This window comes from Salvia splendens, chromosome 17 (assembly GCF_004379255.2).
Source record: "Salvia splendens isolate huo1 chromosome 17, SspV2, whole genome shotgun sequence".
NCBI classification, from domain to species: Eukaryota; Viridiplantae; Streptophyta; class Magnoliopsida; order Lamiales; family Lamiaceae; genus Salvia; species Salvia splendens.
The window spans coordinates 25613445-25630088 of NC_056048.1; the positions used below are offsets into that span (position 1 = coordinate 25613445).

The following is a 16644-nucleotide window of genomic DNA, read 5'->3' on the forward strand; positions in this document are numbered from 1 at the left end:
CCAAAAAAAACAAAAACATAACCCACACCCACCCCACCCCCAACCCCCCAACCCCCCTCATTTGACTTTCATCTCTCTCTCTCCACCATTTCCCGTCTCCCACATTCCCAATTGTAGGAACCCTAATCGGCTCCTACTCTAATCGCCGATCTAAATTGTTGGAACCCTAATCGGCTCCTACTATTATCACTCCACCATTCTCGTCTCTCTCTATTCCCTTCTCATGGCGGAAGGTTGGGATCCACTGTCGGAGTGTGAATCGGTGCCATCTTTCGATGCACCTCCCGAAACCCTAATCGTCCCTGATACACCACCGGAAGTGATTGCACGGTGGGAAATCGACTGTGTGGTCGATTGTTACCACCGATCTGGACATTGGAGATGGTTTGCGGGCGTTGATGGGTCTGAGGTCGTCCATGAATCTGAGCTTCCCCCACCGGCTTTCTTCTTCGACGGATCTGAAACCCAGCCACCGTCTGAGGGCTTTGACGGGTCTGAACGCCACCCGCCGGCTGAGGGCTTTGATGGGTCTGAACCATCCCTCCCCTGTGACAAATCTGGACCTCAACCAGCTTCCTCATCAAAGGTGGAGTACACCGAGAATGAGAAAGCTATGCTGCTGATCTTGTTGCCTGGCATGAAAGATCTCATCTAAACTGTGGGTATTTTCTCAATTCTGAGCCACCCCTTTGCTTGGTTTGGAGGCTGTTTCAGTTGAATTGATCTTGTTTGTTGTCATATGATGAAGTTTTTGTGATGAATAACATCTGATTATCTGTGTATTGACTGGATTGGTTGGTTTTTGTGAACTTAGCCACCCCTTTGATGGTTTGGAGGCTTTGATTTGCAAATTTGTACATCTGTGATGATGTATTTTCTGAGAGTTCTACATGCTTAGTAACATCATTCTGTATTGGTTGGTTTTTTGTGAACATGGGCACCCATTTGATGGTTTGGAGGCTGTGATTTGCTATTTTGCTGTATATGGTTGGTTTGTTGGCTCTGACCTGCAATGTTGCTTCTCTGTGATGAAGTTTTTGTGAGTGCTCTGTATTGGTTGTGTTTTTGTGAACCTAGCCACCCCTTTGATGGTTTGGAGGCTTTGATTTGCAAATTTGTACCTCTGTGATGATGTATTTTCTGAGAGTTCTACATGCTTAGTAACATCATTCTGTATTGGTTGGTTTTTTGTGAACATGGGCACCCATTTGATGGTTTGGAGGCTGTGATTTGCTATTTTATTGTATATGGTTGGTTTGTTGGCTCTGACCTGCAATGTTGCTTCTCTGTGATGAAGTTTTTGTAAGTGCTCTGTATTGGTTGTGTTTTTGTGAACCTAGCCACCCTTTGATGGTTTGGAGGCTTTGATTTGCAAAATTGCAGCCTTTGATTGGTTTGTTGGGTCTGAATTGCAATGTTGCTCCTCTGTGATGATTTTTTTTCTGAGAGTTATGCATGCTCAGCTATGATGCCTCTGTATTGGTTGTGTTTTTGTGAACCTAGCCACCCCTTTGATGGTTTGGAGGCTCTGACTTGCAAAATTACACTTGGAATTCATACAAAATGTAGGCTATAGATTTACAAGCAGACCTAGTTACCATACCACAGAAATCAGCCTATTAATCCTAACCCAAAAGGTAGGCTATAACCAAAAAAACAAGTTTACATCCTAAACACCAAACTACTTTGATGTTTATACTGTAAACCCTAAGATCCAAGTGGCCTATTTAGAGCTGTAAAACATTCATTAGATGCCCTATGTCATATGAGGCACTCACATCATTCTGAGGTAGTAGTAGATACTCCAAGCTCTCTTTGACCAGATTCTCCCCAACTTCTAGGGATGTAGGAAGCCCCACTGTCCTTCTCAGCCTTTCCTTGTTCAAGTGGGGTATTTTGCAGTTGTTGCCCCCATGCACTTCTAGGATCTTGCTGAGGCAGCTTTGCAATGTTAAAAAAACATTGTTCAGAGTTTGTGGTGTGAGTTCCTCAAAAGAACTCCAGACATTACCCAGTAATTCATCTATGTTGGTTGCTACTTTATCATCTTGCAGTGATTGAATGGCCCTAAAAAAGCCAAGGTCCAATACATTGGTGTCTGGGGAGTTGGCTGGTTGGCTAATTAGATGGAACTTAAATCCATCTGAACTTGCAAGCTCATCAAATTGTGAGTCAAAAGATCTTAGGTGAGGTTTGGCATTATCTTGTTGGATATATATATCCTTGCTTGCATTGGCTGGCCACTTTGCCTTGATTGCTGGAATAATCTGTGCATTATGAATGAATCAATGAAAATATGCTAAATGATGACATTATCAATGTCTGATAGGAAGGTGAGGGGATAAAAATATCCATACCTGATTCAAGAGACATTCTCTCATTGCTTCCTTGTTAACTGATGGTATAGGTTTAGTCTCTAATGTCCCTCTTGGCCTATTCTTGGACTTCCTTTTGGCTGGAACTTGTTCTGTGAATGAGAATATTCCTATTTTACCATCAAAGATGGTCTGACCATATGTGCCAAACTGTGGCCTACTTACAGCACACATGAACATCACCTTTGTGATGAATCTTTTTTACTTGCAAGCCCTGTAAGGCTCATCCTCATCCGGCAACAGGTAGTATCTGTCTGAAGTTTTTGTCATGTAAAACCATTTCTCATCAATATGAATTGTGTTGTGCATAGCATGATGAAGAAGCTTTCCTTCATACAAAGCTGGCTGAATATGAGTAAGACACCATCTCATTCTACTGATCTTGTTTGCTTCAGTAAGTGTTGGTTTTATGGCATTTGTATGTGGCCTTATCAGGTGACTCTTTGCCCATCTACCAACTGTGGTCTTGCTAACTCCCATTTTATATGCAAGCTTTCTATAGCAAGACCTCTCAAGAAAAGACAATTGTTTGAATTTTTCATCATCAAAATGTACTTTACCTGATTTCTTAGTATATCATGATGCTCTACCCCTCATGATAACAGGTTCCCTATCTGAAATTTGCTGCTTGGCTATCCCCCATAAGCGGCTCACTATACTTCTGTGCACTTTGAATCTATTGGCTGCCTCTTGAAATGAACCATGTGGCAGTGCTCCAGCTTGGCATTGCTGTTGTAGGAACTGTACAATATGGTTCTTCATTTGGCTGCTCAAACTCTGGCCTTATCTCGGCCCTTGCTCCAGTTCTGCATCCTGAACATGCTCCTGCTCCATCTGTTGCTCCATATCTTGATCCATTTCCATTCCCCTATGATGAAAATGCTCTGAGGGGAATTTACATATAAATACCTTTTGGTTGGTGTGTAGGTAGGTGGAATTGGCAATTGTTGGAGTAAATGTGGATTGAATGTATTTATAGATGCAGATTACCTTTATTTTGATTTTGGATTTTTCCCTCCATGGGATTGTAATGCATTTTTCCCTCCTTAATTTGGAGGTTGAGTAAATGAAAATGGAATGAGTTCCCTCTTTAAATTTGTGTTGATGTGATGGCCGAAAATTAGGGGATAACAAAGTGTTCAAATTTTAGTTTCAATTTTAATTTTGTCCTAGCTTAATTTTATGTAAAGGAAATAGAGTTACCAAAGTGTAAAATTAAAAACAATAAGACTAACTTATTTAAACAACCAAAATTAAATAAAGTGAAAAAAGAAACAATTTTAAACTAAAAAAAGAAACTCATCTCACTTTCCACCTACTCACTTCATTTATTACACACTCTACCTTCTCACTTCATTAATTACAAATTTTGTGGGACGAACCGAAAATAAAAAAAAATGGGACAAATTTTCACGACAGAGAGAGTATTTATATGGAGTACTACGCACTAACAGAATCAAAACATTACATGGGTATCGAAAATCATAGCTAGGTTCTTAATTTACCAAACTAACCAACAGTTTACTCGGAATTATTTCAAACTAAAATAAGTATGACTCATAATTATTTGTAGTATATATACTACTATAAAAAAAGGGATATGAAAGTGCACAAGCCTCAACTTCACAGTTTCTGCTCAAATTAACAATAAAGCATCACAATGAAATTTAGCATGAAGAGTGGTGTAATTTAAATGACTCATTACAATAATGACCTATGGTGTGTTCAAACTATAGGATTACACATTCGGATGTAGAATAGAACAAGATTGAAGACACAAATTCAACTAAAAGCACATATGAATTGAAAAAACCATTCAATTCATTGATAGAGAGGATAAAGCAATGTATTCAAAACATAGAAAATATAAGCAATGTCCAAAACAGATAATAGAAGATCCTTAAGAGGTAGTATGGGTGTGTCCCTCCTCCTCTGCAGCAGCTTCAAATGTCTCACCAGCTACAAGTTCTGGCACATCGTCATCGTCATCTTCTGCAGCACCACTGCCAGCAGCCGGCATCTGCTTCTGGAATTGTTCTGCTAATTTTTTCAAGTTCTCCAAGTTATCCGGACCTGGGAAATTGTACAAAAGTTATTTTCTGTATAGATTATTGCAGAAATGTGGATATCACGAGATACAAAATGATCGGAAAAAAACTACACCTACCCAATTGGTTGATAATTTGAGGAAGGATGTCCTGCAATTCTGAAAGGCCACAAAAAAATAAAGGTTCATTCAACTTCTGATAAACTTTAGATTAGAAGACTAATGAGATAAAAAGGTTTTGAACTTAACCGAACAGGGAGAAAGAAATAACGAGCATCGGGAAAACAAGGCATACTATCATGTTATATGGATTTGTGGTTCGACCATATCAATAATATAATGTAGATTTCAAGTCAAGAGAACGAAACATACTCTTGTTCTGAGGAGTGCCGCTAACAACCCAGGTGTTGGCTGAAATAGATGCTTGCACTGAAAATAACAAAAGGTTAGACAAAAAGTTAAAAGAGAATAAAAAGATGGAATGCAACAAAATTGGACAAAATTAGAACTTAAATCCAGTAGTTCACACCTTTAGGATTGACAAACTGTATAACTACATCTTCCTTGAAAATATTAACTTCCTCAATTGCAGGTATGGCATTCACTCCTATTCTCTTTAAGGTACTTTGAAGCCTCTTGTCATCTGTTGTGGTCGTCTTGTGTACAGCCTTCTTCTTTCTGCAAACCAACAAAAACACTATAATTAGAAACACAAACAGAGAAAAAGTGGAAAAGACAACAAATCGAATAATATTGCCACATTATATCAAGAACAAACCTTCTCATTGTACCCTTCCCCCCGGTCCGGACCGAACCGGCCATCTTCATTAATTTCTCAACATTCATCTGTGACGAACACATAGTCAGTTGGTGAAAAAAGTAAAGGCTTGTATTGAATTTATATTTTTATAGCAACTAGAACATGCCAAAAATCGCAATAGCCAATGAGAAACGATCAAACGAGCTCTTGTTCTGAAAGGCCAAAACAAAATTTTTCAGGGACCTTATTGATACAACTTACATATTCCATTTCCTGTGTTATAAGACCTACCACATTCGGCGTAAATATAACTTCAATAGAACGTATACGTGCAAAACGAAATTTTCAGCTAAACCAATATCATATCTATCATTCCAAGCGTGCAAAATCACATTTTCAGCTAATCCAATAGCATAACTATCGTCCCTAGCGTGCAAGACCAATAAAAATAGAATATGAAAGATACAGCAAATAGAAGCACAATAAAATCAATTATCAAGCCATTAGAATAAAATGAATGCTGGAAGCCCATCGCCTCTGACTATAAATAAACCGATCAATGCTAAAGTTTCTTATTCGGCAGGAAAAGTGATAAATCAGTCAGCACCAACAACAGCCATAAAAAATACGCCCAATTTCAATTGAAGAAGACACGAGCAGTGTATGAAAGCATAGAACATCCAGCATCCAATATGGAGTAACAATTAAAGTAAATTCGGCATAAAAGAGAAGGTGTGAATGCAGAAATGGGGAAAAGGAAGAGTAATTACCTCTGCGAAAATGTGAAGTGGTGGGAGAGAGCGACCGCAACAGGGAAACAAAGGATAACAATAAAACCCTAGCGGCTACCGCCTACTGCAGTTACCAAAACCACATATCCTTATCTATATCTATCTCTATATATATGTGCCACCTCAGCTAATCTTTATACAGCATCATTATTTATTTTATCACTATTTATTTTATTCTTTTAAATAAATCTTTAAAATAATTTTTCAATTAATCCACTAAGATTAGTCCATACATATTTCCAAAAAAAGCTCTTCTTTTCAACTCCATTTATTAATTTTGTAATTTATTTGTATTTAGATTATTTTTTATAGACAAATAAAGTATTATTTATTTGAAATTATATACTATAAAATTTTTATTTGTTTTTTGTTATTAGACCAAGGGTATCACCAACCATCCGAATGACTATTCTTTATGCTGATTTATAGGCACCTTGCTATTTGGTTAAAAAGAACAAGTCATATGCCACTCGGCCAAACCCCATGAGTTACAAAACTTTTTTTTTTTTGTCAAATTTGAAAAACTAATGACATTAGGTATTAGAATTAAATTAAATAGATAAACTGAATGTGGCCCAAAATATGAAGCCAATCAGCGTGACCCATGCTGTGCTCCAAATTAAACTGCTCAGCACACATCATTTTATACTTGAAAAGTTGATTAAACTACTTTATAATGAAAGGCTCACTCACTCAAAACAAGCTGATATATGAATCAGTAAAGCATTGTTAAATTAAGGGGACAAAGTAATGTTAGAGATCCTCCTGAAACATGGAAAATATAAGCAATGGTCTCCAAAATTGAAAATAGGAGGCCTTAAGAGGTCTGGGTGTTTCCCTCTTCAGCAGCAGCTTCAAACGTCTCGCCCGCTACAAGTTCTGGTACATCATCGTCATCTTCTGCAGCACCAGAAGCCCCAGCAGGTGCCTGCTTCTGGAATTGCTCTGCTAACTTTTTCAAATTCTCCAAGTTATCCGGGCCTGTGAGTCATGTACAATAAGTTATGTTTAGTAAAGATTTTCGCAAAATCTGGTCATTATATTACGGCTACAAGATGATAAGAGAAGGAAAAAAACTACACTTACCCAACTGGTGGATAATTTGAGGAAGAATGTCCTGCAACTCTGAAAGAACCACAAAAGAATGACAATGATTCCACATATATTAGAAGACAAAAATGATGAGCAAAACAAGCTTTCAGTAGAAAAAAAATGTTTTGAGTTGAAGTGTTGAACATGATCATATCGAAAATAACAAATTATAAGCATCAAGAAACAAAATTAAATGATTAATAGAAATAAGTGCATGATGTATATTTGTGATGCTGCTTATAAACAAGTAATGTTTTGTAATGCTACTTTGAGAGGGTGTTTATGTTTAAACTTGAATTAAAATTTCAGATCAAGCATATCAACTATATATAAAGTAGGTTGCAAAGTCAGCAGAACTAAACATACTCTTGTTCTGAGGAGTGCCACTAACAACCCATGTGTTGGCTGAAATAGATGCTTGCACTGAAAACAACAAAATAGAAAAATTAGAAGGAAAAAAAAAGTTGAAAGACCAAATAAAGATGACTATGCAAGGGCATTGAATAAAACTAATATCCCAGTAGTACACCTTTGGGGTTGACGAACTGTATAACTACATCTTCCTTGAAAATATTAACTTCCTCGATTGCAGGTATGGCATTCACTCCTATTCTCTTCAAGGTGCTTTGAAGCCTTTTGTCATCTGTTGTGTTCGTCTTGTGTACAGCCTTCTTCTTTCTGCAAACCACACAAGTGCTTTTATTAGAAACACAAACAGAGTAAGTAGAAATGATGACAGGTGTTGCTCTTCTGCTGCCCAAGTTCCGTCAGTCAAAACTATAAATAAAAGTTTTCTGCATAATATCGAGAACAAACCTTCTCATTGTACCCTTCCCACCAGTGCGGACCGAACCGGCCATCTTCATAAGTTTTTCGACATTCATCTGTAATGGAAACCATAGATAGTCTGAGAACATGTCATGGTCTGTAGTGTATTCCCTCATATATATCTAATAATTACGACATGCCAACAAACACAATCTGCAAAGTGAAGTCTTACAAAGGCCTCTTATTCTAACAGCAATTCGTCATAATTATAGCAGCAAAGTAGAAACGATTACGAGCAGAAACCAATCACTAGAACAATAAATTCCACATATTCAGCTAAACAAATAGAATCTCTATCATTCCAATCGTGCAATAGCAAGAAAAGGCACAATTTTTAAAAAGCTACAATAAACCAAAAGGGCAACAAAATCATAGGATGAGCAAATAATTACTCACGCAATCAGAAGGAAATGAATACAATAAACTAACCAATCGAGCAAAAAATTCTTATTCAGCAGGAAAATTCGCAAATCACTTGGCATAACAAATTCCCTGATCTTGAATCGAGAACACATAAGCATGGTTTTGAAAATGAAAAACCTCGCCTTGCCCAGCAGATTTACAAAATAAAGCAAAAATCGGAAGCATAAAGAGAAAGGCAAGCTGAAATGTAGGCGCCACAAAATGGATAGAATGAACAGCAATTACCTCTGCAGAAATGTGAAGCAGGAGAGTGGAGTGAGAGAGTGAGCGCAAGAGGCGGGGTGAGGAGGAGGAGGAGGATAAACAAAATGAAACCCTAGCGCCAAACTTCAATCTTTGTAAATAAATTTTATTTTTTATTTTTTATTTTTTATTTTTATTTTTTATTTTTTATTTTTTGGTGACTAACGCGGATAAAGCCTGATATCAAAATAAAACTAACGAAGGTAAGAAACAACTATTCAATCATGCAACAACCAACTACAGGGGACGGTTCTAACACATGCATCCCCCTATGAAATATATAAGCATAAGAGCATCCACAGCGGTGCTCGTCGGATGAGCAGTTGTCGTGTCGTCGGCGCGGCGAGTACCGTGCTCGCTGCTGTCCTCTTGCCAACGGCACAGACGTGCTCTTGCCAACGAGCACCGTCGTGCCGAAGAACACGCCTACGTGGCGCCTCCTGATTGAGCTCGTTTTTTATTTCATTAAATTTTTTTAAAAATTAAAAAAAAATCCGGAAAAAAGAAAAAAATATATATTTTCGGAATCCCAAAAATATAGCCGTTTTTACCGTTTTTTTCAATTTTTTTCATTTTTTCAAAAAAAAATTATCCCAAAAATCATCTATAAATATTCACATTCATCATCTTTTCATCAAATTATCTCTCATTCATACTTCAAATTTTTTTATTAGAATTTTAATTATGTAATTTTTCATTTTTTAGTAATTTGTAATGCATTTTAATATTGTGGAAATGTTTTTAGTAATTGAAGTATTTCAATTGAATAATAAAATTGTGTGACCCTTGAGCATGCTCTTGCGGAAGAGCATGGATATGAGTGTTGTACTCTTGCGGAAGAGCATTGAATTAAAAATGAATAAAGGTGGGTCCGGGCTCACATCTTTGCTCTTGGCAAAAGCATGTATGTGGATGCTCTAATGAGACACAAAGTCACCAACAAAGTTTCTTTCTCTATGCACTTGTTGTACCACCACTGAATCAAAATTCTGCAATAATTCTCGCATCATGTGCACAATTGCCCGACAACAAATTGATACCTCGAGGCGCCCCATAATTATAGAAACTCCGACAAAACTATCACTCTCTATCTCCAATTTTCAAAATGCCAAAGTCTTGGTTAACTATAACCAATAATACATACACTAAATTTATTATTGTAAATTTTATTAAGTTTACAATAAAGTCTACTCTATATAAAAACATCATGATTCATGCCACACAAACCTAAATAAACTACTCAACTATTTAATTTATAATTTATCAACGACTTAATTTATAGATATTTTTATTTTATTTTATAAAATTAAAATAGTAGTAAAAATATTATGTTAACAATCGGAATATTTTAGGGGACGATTGACCACCACGCCATTCATATTGGTTTGGAATATAAACATCACTCTAAAGTATAAACACTTACAATTAATTGAGCTAACTATTAAGGTGCCCAAATTTGATTTATTTATTAGTATGGTTTAATCATATCCTAAACTTTATCATCTCTAATTCTTATCATTAATTATATTTTAACTAATAAAATTTATGCCATTTTCACAAGTTTTTATTCAAAAAATATTTCCAAATTTTACTTGGATCAAAACTATTCATTACTAATATAATGTTTATATTTGAATATTTTAAAACAGTTGGTAACTATCTAAGCTGATAAAATAAATTATTCATTGTTTAAGACCTATGGGGAAAAAAAGAAAAGAAACGTAATCAGTCGTATTCATTTTGAACATCGATTATGTATTTTTCGCGTAATGATTTATTTGACTATTTTACCAACTTAAATTCATTTTTATAATATTATTTTTTATATAAAATTCATGCACAAACCATTATAATTATTAACCATTATTCTCTTATAACAGTTAAATTAATTAGAGATTTAATAGTACAATTGTTATTAGTTACAGAACAAAGATTTAAGTTGTACATTTATACCGGAGATTTACTGAACAAGGTTGTGCACAGGATTCATTGATTCAAGATATAAATAATTCACGAATAAACCTAAGCTCTACGTAATTAACTAATAAGATTAACAAGATTGTGGTCATTTTCATATTTCTGAAATCCAAATAATTCACAAATAAGCTCTAACTAACAAGATTCATATAACAAGGCCGAACTCATTTTTATTGACAGGAGAGTCGAATAAATGATGAATAAACGCAAAATTGTTAATCCCTCAATCCTTTCCTAAGCAAGATATTTATATTGGATACAAGATTTTAAAAAATTATACTATTTAAAAAGTCAAATTCCAAAGAAAGGAAAAATACTCCATATAAAAAGAAATAATAAAAAAATTAGTGAAATATGAATTCTTATTTTTATATATTCTTATTGATTTTAGTAAGATTTACTATGGAAAAAATGACATTTAAATTGCTGAGTCCCAAATAGTAAATTGAGACATTTATTTATAGTGTTTAATTTAACGTAACAAGGTCGAACTCAATAAATAACGATTAAATTGATTTATTAATGTTAGATATGGCAGGTGGACAGATATTTTCTCTGACAAAATGAAAATTGAAAAGATTAAAGGTCATTTTTTGTCCTAAAGTTATGTCGATTTTACGATTTTGGTCCAAAACATTCTTTTGAATTATTGTATCCCGAACAAATGAAAACGGTTCGCATTTAGTCCATTTTGGACGGAGCCGTTAAAAGTTAACAGTCAACGCAAATAAGTGAGTTTTCTGACTGGATTAGCAATTTATTATTAGAATTTTAATATTATTTGGAAAATAATAATTTAGAAAATAGATTAATAAATAAAATAAAATAGAAAATTTAAAAACAAGAACATAGATTAATTCAAAGGCGCTTTGCTCATGCATCGAACCAGAAAAGCAAATTACGAGCGAGATTCACGGTTTGAAGGTTGTGGCACAGCGGAAAAAAGTCCGAAATATTTCCGTCGAGGTCAGTCAACGAGCTGTGGACCTCGCTTAGGCAGTTGAAGTGATCTGCGGCGAAGGAGACAGAGACCGATAACAGCGAGAGGGAGGGGAGAGAGAGGAGTTGTGATCCGTCTCTCGATGGAGACGAATATTCATGCCTTTGATGTGTGTGAGGGAGAGAAAAAGTGGGGGAATGGCTCACCTAATGGGGATGCATAGTTTCTCTCTCTAGAAAGCTACTGTGTTTTGTGTCCGTCGATTCTACTGGGTTTCCCTTGGCAGCCGAATCCAGCGACGCCGATGGGTTCCCTAAGGACGGAATGCGTGCAACCAATTGTGAAATTGGAGAGGTTTAAGGATGGGGAGGAGGGGAGGGCAAGGGCGGACACATGTGGAGAGAGGGTAGGGCTATAGCCCCTAATGAATTTATATTTTTAATTTTTTCTTTTATAAAGTTTTATAATTTTTCATAATTTATACATATATTTATATTAAAGCCATTGTTAGTAATTAAAATCACATAGAAAATTGTTTTCAAACAATATTTTGAAAATTTAGCCCCTATTAAAACTCATTTATGTGTCCGCCCTTGGGGGAGGGTGCCATGGTATAGCTTAGCGACGAAGCTGCCGTCGCCGTAGGCGTAGTACGAGGGGTAGGAAACTTGTGGCAAGTGCTCATTTTGATGGTTTTGAGAGGGCAATTAGTGATAGCGCAAAGATGGGAAGAGGGGAAGGAAGAGTGTGCGGTTGAGCAGAATGAGGAGTTGCAGGGAAGGGTGTGGCGCCACCATAGCTGGTGGAGAGGAAGCCGCCGAAGTAGTGGTTCAAACCGAAAACCAAATCTCAAATTAAATGAAATGATAGAACTAAAGTTTGTGGGGTATTCTTGGGTTGAATGAGGTAGAAGAAAGAGTAATTTGGATTGTAGAATGTTTTTGGTGAAATGTGGAAGAAGACACATTCTTTTTTATTACTTTTTAAGAATTATTGAAAATTCTAATTCATTTGGGGTTATTATATTAATTAGGTCAGAACTGACTTAATTTCGTTTTACTATTAATTTTATAACGGCCGTGTTAGATAAGGATCATTTATAGATTAAAATTATGTGTTCATGATGCAATAATTCAAAAGATAATGTTATCAAAATTATATAATCGTTATACGTGGGCCTTTAGTCAATAGAAAAATGTGAAGGTCAAGAATTGGAAATGCTTCGTTGGAAAACAGAGATTTGATTTCTCTCGAAATCAGTCACTTTTTAGGTGAATTGCGTAGAAAATCAATCACATCACTTGTTAATAGTTAATAGTTCGTGAACTGAAAAAGGGCAAAGACGAGTCGGCGAAGGGAAGGCGGGGCAGCCGCAGCTGAATTTTTCCGGTCAAAGGTCAAATTCGCTCTCGCATCTGTAATTCCAATATAATACCTGCGGTTATCTTCTCCGATCGTCGGTGATGGCCGACGATTACGACGATTACGGTAAGAAGCCGATCGAGGTGCGTGCGACGGAGGCGCTGGGGCTCGGTTTCGACCTCGCTAGCGATTTCAGGCTCAAGTTCGTCAAAAGATGCCCCGCCGGAGGCAGGCTGGTTATTTTGGACGAGCGGCGCAAGCGTGACGTCGTTGTTCCGGGCGGCGCCACCATACGCGATGTGCCGGAGAGCATACACATCGACAAGGGGGATCACATGCGGTTCAAGTCGGATGTGCTCCAATTCAATCAGGTTTAGTCTTCGATTCTGTTTGATCTATTTGTTTCTGAGTTAATTAATGCATTAGATTACATGTTCGTTTGGATAATTGGACTCCGAATTGCTCTACCGTAGTATTAAGTGTTAGAGAAGTTGGAGCAAATCTGAGCTCAAGTATCCTTACCGTGAAAACAGTGATGAAGAAGCGAAGTTATTTGATACTGACTCTCTACTTTTGAAACGAACCGAAGCTGCTTGCAAGCATAGCCGCATAGGCTTCCTAAGAAACAAAAGAAAACTAAATCTAACAATTGGTTGAAAGAATGAAACGTTCGATTTGCTAATTGATTTGCTGAAGATCATTTGCACTTGTAGCACCTGAAGGAAACACGGAAGATACATCAATAAGAACATAAGAACTATACAACTTATTTTTTGGTTAGAGATTTTGTTTAAGTTTTTTCTTGTTGATATAATTCTTGCAGATGTCAGAGCTACTTAATCAGAAATCATCGTTACAAGGAAAAGTCCCTTCTGGATATCTTAATGCCATTTTCGACCTGAGCGGAGCTTGGTTAAATGATGCTGCGGATGCCAAGTATTTAGCGTTTGATGCCTATTTCATCTCAATTTATCATCTACATCTTACTGCATCACCACTAGAACTACATGACCATGTCAAGAAGTCTGTTCCATCTCGTTGGGATCCAGCATCATTGTCCAGGTAATTTTAAGTTAATGTTTGACTATCTTTGTAATCAAGAATAAAGTAGTAGTCCTATAAGAAGCCTAACTTCAGTCGTTCAGTGCCAAGTTGCAAAATTTGGTAGATCATCCTCGACTATCAAATGTAGTAGGTCCATCTTTCTTTGCTCCCAATGTTAAGTAATCCACTTTCCAGCACTCAAGCATGCCACCTAAGTAACCTTCCCTTGTGTCAGTACGTAAGTGGTGAACATTCTTAATGCATCATGTTACCAATGTGTTTCATGCATGCATTTATTAATTGCAGTGGCCTCTATGTCCATAGAAACTGTCTATCAAGAGTTTATCTAGATGAATGAAACCATTTTGCTTGCAAAATAGGGCATAGGCTACACTTACAGTGAAAATCACTGGCCTGCGTGTAAATGAGGTTGATGTAACCTTGTGAAGCTAACATGCGTACTTTTATTTCTTAATAATGTTAAATTGGTTTCAATTGCCAGATTTATCCAGACATATGGAACACATATAGTTGTTGGAATGGCTGTCGGAGGCCAGGATGTGCTTTGTGTGAAACAGAAGGCATCTTCTCCTATTCCACCAGCTGAGCTCAAGGGATATTTAGAGGAACTTGGAGATTGTCTATTCTCTGATACTACTAATAGCCCTATCCTGGAGAGAACAGCAAAAGATAACCGAAGAAAGGTATATATCGACTTGTGGAATTCATGTTAGGACTGTGTGCATGCTTCTTGCTTATAACATTGTAATTCTATATCCTGTTTCAGTAATATCGGTACATCTGCAGGTCCCTGAAGTATTTAGTCGCATGCTACAGACACATACAATGCAGTTTACTAGCATCACAGAAACATCGAGCAAGGATGTAAGTTGTATGTGCTCAATCTTTATTGGCTCTTTAAAAATTTGAGGGAGGTGATTCATTTTGTTATATGTATAGGGACTCACTCTTATTTGGTCAAAAAGAGGTGGTGACGTGTTTGCACAAAGTCACTCTAGGTGGCTCCAGACAATGGCAGCTAATCCAGAAGCAGTACTTTTCAAATTTGTACCTATTACTTCTCTGCTGAATGGAATCCCTGGGAGTGGCTATCTTAGTCATGCAATCAACTTGTACTTGAGATGTATGTTCTTACAGTTTTATGATCTCAGATTTATCCTTTTCGTATTTGACTATCCTCCCCAGTCCGTATTTTGAAACCAGCATTATTTTTAGCTTGTTTTTGTGCTAGAGTTCTTCTCCTCCTTCATTAATTACCGACTTATTGATTAATACTTCTTTCTTCAGACAAACCATCATTAGAGGATTTACCATATTTTTTGGAGTTTCAAGTTCCTACACAATGGGCTCCTTTGTTCTGTGAGTTGCCCCTTAGACACCAAAGGAAGAAGACATCTTTCCCATCCTTGCAGTTTAGCTTGTTGGGCCCCAAGATATTTGTAAGCTTTTCTCAGGTACGAACATCTTCGTGCAGCTAAAAACGTATTATGTTCATCTGCACGTGCAGCATGCATCATGTTCGTTTATCATATTGAGCCTCTTGTGCATGATTCCATGATTTTCAGGAGAGATGACTTCAGCTTAAATTACAATTTGCTTTTGTGGGCTGAAACTTTGTATGCACAGCAACTTTATGAGATTCATCTTCTTTTGTGTGCTCAGTTGAACTATCAGTTTGATTTTAATAAAAGTCTTATGAAAATGAAGCTAGTTTTAGGTTGGATTATTCGGGTAGGACCTGAAAACACGCGAGGTTGCACGTTCTTCACACTTTGTTTCTAGAATTGATTATTACTATGTGATTGATTTCTGAATTATCCTCTTCCGCTGCTGATTTACATATTTATTAGGCTGCTTATGCTGATTTAAAATATCCCATCTGTAGGTTACAAGTGATCAAAAACCAGTCATCGGCCTACGCCTGTATTTGGAAGGCAAGAAAAGTAATCGACTGGCAATTCATGTACAACATTTGTCGAGCCTTCCAAATATAATGACGATGCACTCGGAAACACACTGGCGAGGTTCGGATGATTTTGAATCTAGTAATCAGTTCTTAGAACCAGTCAGATGGAAGAGATACTCAAATATATGCTCATCAGTTGTTAAGCACGATCCTAGCTGGATACAAGGAGAACCGCATGGTGTATTCGTTGTAACCGGTGCACAGCTTGTGATGAAGGGAAAATGGCCCAAGAAAGTTCTCCACCTCCGTCTGCATTATTCCCACATTCCTAACTGCACTATCAGGAAAACAGAATGGGCAGCTGCACCCGAAGCATCTCGCAAGTCCAGTTTCCTCACGAATCTGAGCACAACTTTCACCTTTACCCAGCAGGCAGTGGCTGATGCCAAGCAGCCCCCAGCAGCTTTGAATTCCGGTGTATACCCGGATGGCCCTCCGGTTCCAGTTCGCTCGACAAAGCTGCTTAAATACATTGATGCCACCGAGGTTGCCCGTGGTCCGTACGACAGTCCTGGACATTGGTTGGTGACAGCAGCTAAGTTGGTTACCGATGGTGGCAAAATTGGTTTGCAAGTGAAATTTTCTTTGCTGGATTATTCCCAAGAAGCATAGTTAGTCTTTTTTTCCCACACGAGAACATATTTTTCTGCCTTGTTTGGTTTGTTATAAATTATTCTTTGTTCATAATATTGTGATGATGATAAAAAAAGAATCCCAGGCCTTTGTACAACTACCCTAAATCTGCTAAAAGTTGTTTTGATTGGGAGCTGAGTGG

At 37.1% G+C, this 16644-nt stretch overlaps 4 protein-coding genes across 4 annotated transcripts; 1 reads left to right on the forward strand and 3 right to left on the reverse strand.

Annotated features, from left to right (window-relative positions):
* Positions 1-1727: 1727 nt before the first annotated feature.
* Positions 1728-2855, reverse strand: LOC121774533. The gene is made up of 3 exons (XM_042171392.1): positions 2581-2855; positions 2358-2532; positions 1728-2267 (listed from the first exon to the last, which is right to left on the reverse strand). The coding sequence occupies exons 1-3, from the start codon at positions 2853-2855 to the stop codon at positions 1728-1730; spliced, it is 990 nt and encodes a 329-aa protein (XP_042027326.1).
* A 1161-nt stretch (positions 2856-4016) lies between these two features.
* LOC121775411 (nascent polypeptide-associated complex subunit beta-like) lies at positions 4017-6087 on the reverse strand. Its single transcript, XM_042172493.1, has 6 exons — positions 5953-6087; positions 5201-5268; positions 4952-5100; positions 4795-4851; positions 4543-4581; positions 4017-4448 (listed from the first exon to the last, which is right to left on the reverse strand). The coding sequence occupies exons 2-6, from the start codon at positions 5266-5268 to the stop codon at positions 4276-4278; spliced, it is 486 nt and encodes a 161-aa protein (XP_042028427.1). The 5' UTR covers positions 5953-6087; the 3' UTR covers positions 4017-4275.
* A 575-nt stretch (positions 6088-6662) lies between these two features.
* Positions 6663-8625, reverse strand: LOC121775412 (basic transcription factor 3-like). The gene is made up of 6 exons (XM_042172494.1): positions 8542-8625; positions 7882-7949; positions 7595-7743; positions 7432-7488; positions 7060-7098; positions 6663-6954 (listed from the first exon to the last, which is right to left on the reverse strand). The coding sequence occupies exons 2-6, from the start codon at positions 7947-7949 to the stop codon at positions 6791-6793; spliced, it is 477 nt and encodes a 158-aa protein (XP_042028428.1). The 5' UTR covers positions 8542-8625; the 3' UTR covers positions 6663-6790.
* Positions 8626-12681: 4056 nt separating this feature from the next.
* LOC121775053 (MACPF domain-containing protein At4g24290-like) lies at positions 12682-16644 on the forward strand. Its single transcript, XM_042172009.1, has 7 exons — positions 12682-13209; positions 13662-13900; positions 14385-14586; positions 14690-14767; positions 14843-15026; positions 15191-15357; positions 15789-16644. Exons 1-7 carry the CDS (start codon positions 12940-12942, stop codon positions 16479-16481), a joined length of 1833 nt encoding a protein of 610 aa, XP_042027943.1. The 5' UTR covers positions 12682-12939; the 3' UTR covers positions 16482-16644.

Excerpts from the sequence above, each read along its gene's own strand:
- LOC121774533 (XM_042171392.1), bottom strand. The coding sequence starts at position 2,855 with ATGGGAGTTAGCAAGACCACAGTTGGTAGATGGGCAAAGAGTCACCTG. Across the intron at positions 2,533-2,580 it reads GAGCCTTACAGGGCTTGCAA|GCCACAGTTTGGCACATATG; the intron begins GTAAAAAAGATT and ends TGCTGTAAGTAG. Across the intron at positions 2,268-2,357 it reads GAGAATGTCTCTTGAATCAG|ATTATTCCAGCAATCAAGGC; the intron begins GTATGGATATTT and ends CATAATGCACAG.
- LOC121775411 (XM_042172493.1), bottom strand. The coding sequence starts at position 5,268 with ATGAATGTTGAGAAATTAATGAAGATGGCCGGTTCGGTCCGGACCGGG. Across the intron at positions 5,101-5,200 it reads GGGAAGGGTACAATGAGAAG|AAAGAAGAAGGCTGTACACA; the intron begins GTTTGTTCTTGA and ends GTTGGTTTGCAG. Across the intron at positions 4,582-4,794 it reads CGGCACTCCTCAGAACAAGA|AATTGCAGGACATCCTTCCT; the intron begins GTATGTTTCGTT and ends GTGGCCTTTCAG.
- LOC121775053 (XM_042172009.1), top strand. The coding sequence starts at position 12,940 with ATGGCCGACGATTACGACGATTACGGTAAGAAGCCGATCGAGGTGCGT. Across the intron at positions 14,587-14,689 it reads CAAAAGATAACCGAAGAAAG|GTCCCTGAAGTATTTAGTCG; the intron begins GTATATATCGAC and ends GTACATCTGCAG. Across the intron at positions 15,358-15,788 it reads TATTTGTAAGCTTTTCTCAG|GTTACAAGTGATCAAAAACC; the intron begins GTACGAACATCT and ends TCCCATCTGTAG.
- LOC121775412 (XM_042172494.1), bottom strand. The coding sequence starts at position 7,949 with ATGAATGTCGAAAAACTTATGAAGATGGCCGGTTCGGTCCGCACTGGT. Across the intron at positions 7,489-7,594 it reads ACAGTTCGTCAACCCCAAAG|TGCAAGCATCTATTTCAGCC; the intron begins GTGTACTACTGG and ends TGTTGTTTTCAG. Across the intron at positions 7,099-7,431 it reads TGGCACTCCTCAGAACAAGA|AGTTGCAGGACATTCTTCCT; the intron begins GTATGTTTAGTT and ends TGGTTCTTTCAG.